Source organism: Phymastichus coffea, unplaced genomic scaffold (assembly GCF_024137745.1).
Source record: "Phymastichus coffea isolate CEN01 unplaced genomic scaffold, Cenicafe_Pcof_1.1 PCOF00042, whole genome shotgun sequence".
NCBI lineage: Eukaryota > Metazoa > Arthropoda > Insecta > Hymenoptera > Eulophidae > Phymastichus > Phymastichus coffea.
In genome coordinates this window covers 763,624-768,196 of record NW_026706853.1, presented here as the reverse complement: position 1 = coordinate 768,196, position 4,573 = coordinate 763,624, and the positions used below count along the sequence as shown (strand labels likewise).

General features: G+C 45.5%; 1 protein-coding gene across 1 annotated transcript; it reads right to left on the bottom strand.

Annotated features, from left to right (window-relative positions):
• Nucleotides 1-491: 491 nt before the first annotated feature.
• On the bottom strand, nt 492-2,801 carry LOC131664166 (uncharacterized). Its single transcript, XM_058935054.1, has one exon. The coding sequence runs from the start codon at nt 2,799-2,801 to the stop codon at nt 492-494; it is 2,310 nt and encodes a 769-aa protein (XP_058791037.1).
• Between the last annotated feature and the right edge of the window lie 1,772 nt (nt 2,802-4,573).

Genomic DNA, 4,573 nt, shown 5'->3' with positions numbered 1-4,573 from the left:
TCGCAGCCGCTTGCTACCGACTATTATCTCTGTAATTTCTCTTACGGTTCTCTTCAATATCAAAACTTACGTTCTTACTCGTGGTTATTCATTAATTCGGCGCCTTCTTATCGATTAACTATGCAACCCGTGCGTGGAATTACACGTGGCCTCATTTAACCTTACTATTGGATATTATGCAACTTTATCTTCAGTATTGATAACATTATTTATGATGATAACATTAATCAGATTCGTATATTCATCAATATCGTTCTACAGGCTGTCAAAATCATGAATTGGGTTTAAAAAGTATCTAGCAAAATTTATATTATAATGAAGGAGAAGCTGATCTTGTCAAGTTCAGAAACCGATGGCTCTTACCACCATATCTATGATTTGTCTATTTTCGTGATATCATCAATAAGTATCATCAATTCGCGAATCTACAGGCTGTTAAAAATTATGAATTTCTTTTAGAAGCATGTTGAATAACCGTAATATAAAGTAGATTATTTCGCGGTTAACGGTGTTGTCACTATATTAGCTATTGAAGTACCGATGAAGTCTTTTCGCGTTTCTAATTTATTTATTTGCACCAATTCATCCCCTTTAAGTTTTCGCTCTTCAGGCCACGAACTAGGGGGACCGCGGAGGAACTCGGGTCCTGTAAGCCATCGATCGGTTGAGTACATTGGGCGTGTCGAAGCGCGTGTAGCGTTGTCCTCCGGATTCATACGGGTTGGTACCCATCGCCACTGCGAAACCTGCGTTATTTCCGCTATCTCGCCTAAACGGTTCTTAACGTACGTCAATTTCAAATGAGGCCCGACGCGAATCCACTGCAGTACTGTAGACGAGTCAGACCAAAACACGACATTGTTTATTTTAATATCTAATTCTTTTGAAATATTTGTAGCAAGTCTTGTGCCAAGGACAGCGGCTTGAAGTTCTAAACGTGGTATTGTTGTGGGCTTTACCGGTGCCACTCTCGTTTTCGCCATCACAAGTGATAAATAAACTTTACCGTCGGGAGATGTGGTTCTAAGGTACGCTACAGCGGCATAGGCTTGCAAGCTTGCATCACAGAACACGTGTAACTCTGTGCGCGCGTAATCAACGCCCATTGGTATAAAACATCGCGAGATTTTGCATGTTGTAATTTCAAGCAAGTTCTGTAACCACGCTTTCCATGTTTGAAATTCCTCGTCTCTAATTTTCGCGTCCCAAGCTACGCCGCTGCGCCAGATATGCTGCAGCATTATTTTGGCATTGATACTAAATGGTGACAGAATACCGAGTGGATCGTATACGGACATCACTATACTGCAAAACTCTCTTTTAGTAGGTTTCCTTGCGCCGGTCAATAAATCGTCGCGAAGCTTTTTAATGCCTACATTAAAACGCAAACAGTCGTTCTCGCGATCCCAAAACAAATCTAAAACTCTGTCTTCGTCGTCGCATAGGTTAGCTTTCTCGTTTTTACATAGCAGATTTTCTTTTCTCACGTCTCGCACGATCTCCGGGACGTTCGAAGCCCATCCATGCATTTCGAAATTCGCTTCTTTATTAATAAAGATGACATCGTTCACTAATTTACGCATGGCAGCGACACTCTTACCGCTCGTTAAGTAATCGTCCATATAACAGTTTCGCACTAGACTTTTCGCTGCCTCAGGCTTGACTGTCGCATATTGCTCCGCGTTTTTATTTTTTACGTAGAGCGCGCTACACGGCGAGGATTTCGAGCCGAAAATTAAACACGTCATTTGGTATTCATCAGGCTCGCGGCGGCGGTCAGCTCCACGATAAAGGAGGTGTTGGACAGCCCGATCTTTTTCCCTAACTTTAATTCGCAGATACATATCTTTTATGTCTCCTATCACGGCGAAGGGATATTCACGGAATCTAAGCAACACTCCCGTGAGTGGTTGAAGAAGGTCGGGGCCTTTGTCAAGCAAATCGTTGAAGCTAACTCCCTCGGTTTTCTCGGCTGCGTCGAGTACCGGACGGACTTTCCCTGGTTTGTTAGGATTTTTAACGAAGAAGTGCGATATGTAACGTTTGGGTGCTGAATTTAGACTGTTGTCGACTTTGACCGCGTATCCATTTTCGATGAAGCGGTCCATCTCTCGATAATAAGCCGTCGCTGTTTCAATATCACGGTCTAATTTACGTTCTAACGCGTACAATCGTTTTAACGCCGTTCCTCGTGTGTCTATTTTAGGCAGAGTATCTGTTTTCCAAAGAAGTCCCGTCTCCCACGCTTTTCCCACTTTCCTCGTCGTTTCGCGCAGGATTCTCGTGGCTCTGTCTTTGTCTGACTGTCTCACTGTAGTCGCAGAAACCCCTAGGTTTTCCAGATCAAAGTAATTTTTTATTAATACGTCAAGTTCTGCTAATCTCTCGTTTTCCGTATTCGCGCATGTCGTTTGCGTACAGCAAATCGTATGTATGTGACGATTAGACGCGTTGTCTGTACTTTCTTCTAAATATCCGTGAACAGCCCAGCCCAATACCGAACGCGAGATAACGATGCCTGTGCCTTCTAGTTGACGCGATATTTCGGGCTCGATTAATCGCCAGTTGTCTTGGCCTAGCAAAACTCGTGGCTGTGCGTTTCGATGTGTCTCAAATTCTAAGCCTTCATTCCTCTTTACGCGTTCTATGATTTCTCGCGGTATTATTTGAGCCGGCAATTCTAAATTCGGTGCTGTTAATGCATGCTCTATAATCAGAGGGCCGCGGGTGCCTTCTACCGCACAAATTACCCGTTCGCATGTCTCGAACGAAGCTTCACCCCACAGTCCTTTCACTGTCATTTTTACTTTTTCCCCGGAAAGTCCTACTTGTTTCGCTACACTTCTGTCTATTAAGCTTATGGTTGCTCCTCCGTCAAGTAGTGCGAACGTCTCTAACGAGCCTGTCGTCCCTATGATCTTTATCGGTACGATTTTTAGTAGCCCTTTTCGGCTTAGTCATTCGTTTCGCTTGGGTGGCCCATCTCGATTATTTTGAGGGAAAACGCGATCATCGTGATCCTGACGTCCAGAGCTTCTCGCCTCGCGATTATGATTCGTCTGATGTAACATCGCGTGATGCCCTTTTTTACATATGTCACAAACCGCTCGCGTCGGGCAATAACGTGCCACATGACCACTTTTCAAGCATCGGTAGCAAAGCTGGAGTCTTTTTACGATCGCGTATTTACGGTGCGGATATTCTGCCTCAAATTTTTTACAATTGACTAATTCGTGCGATGACAAGTGGCAAAACGCACAGCTGCGCGCGTTGCTAGGGCTCCTTTCGCGGCGAAGGCTTCTCTCGCGACGATGACTGATCTCACGACGAGGGCTTCTTGCTCGACGAGGGCTGCAGTCCTGGCTCCTCGTTCTTGATCGCTCCGTTGTTAAGCAGACTACTTCTGCGCGCGGTGATCTTATTTGTCTTCTGGGAACGTCACGCTCTCTTCTTGATCGACCATCGTAGTGATCTCTTCTCGATCGAGTGTCATTTCGTGCAAGTGTACGCGCTCTCATGAGTTCTGCTACGCCTGTATTAATTACATTTGCGGACATCGTACTCAGGTACTTCCTTAACGACTCTAAATTGGGTCCACCTCCTAGGTTACCACACTCGATGAAAAACCCGGTCTCAAGGTATTCCGGCAATTTGTTGAGCACAATGTCTAAAACGTCGTTGCTTGATAATTTTTCAACTAAACCGACCGATTCAAATGCCGTCACCGCGTTACTCACTCCCGTCGCAAACGTTGCTAGGTCTGTTTTTTCACCTCGCAATGATGGCAACGACATTAAATCACGCTTGATCCGCTCCCCTAATTCAGTATTGCCGCCGAAGTGCTGTTTCAGAGTGTTCATCACTACAATTGGATCCTCCGTTGTAGAAAGCAAAGTGTGGACTCGGTCGCGCGCACTCCCTCTTATTGCCTTACGCAGGCGGTGCATGTTTTCCCACGGTTCTAGATTATGTTGTTGCGTTGATGCGCGATACACAGCCTCGAAATACTTCCAGTCGAGAGGGTCGCCACGAAATTCTGGCAAGTCTCTCGATTTTCCGCCCGCCGCGTTTTGGAGAACTCGTATCATCGAATTTAGTGTATCGCATAAACAAATTAGTTGCATCGGCGACACTGATGCTCGCATTAGTTTGTATATTATTACACGCGCTTACACCTTGATTCTCCTGCTGGATGTTGCTCTCATCCTCGCTACCCTCTGCTCACTCGATGATATTCTCTGTTTGCTGACGTGTTGGAGGTTGATGAACTCGAGCTGGCCGTTCTCGTCGAGCTGCGGGTTGTTGTCTTCGTTGAGCTGCAAATTGCTGAGCTGAAGCTGGAGGTTGTTGCGGTGGTGATGAAAGTTGTTGCGCTGGGGTTGGAGGATGAATGACGACTTGCGCATCAACTGGGTGCGGCAGCGTTGCTTGTTGTTGCTCTTTTCTTCCCATTCGTTGAATTTTGTTGGCGGTTTCACGTATTGGCGGCGCCTTTCTTTTGGCACTTTTCTTCGGCTGCAGTACTGTCTTTTTGTTAGCCTTTTTGGCACATTCTTGATTTGCGGCTGACGAC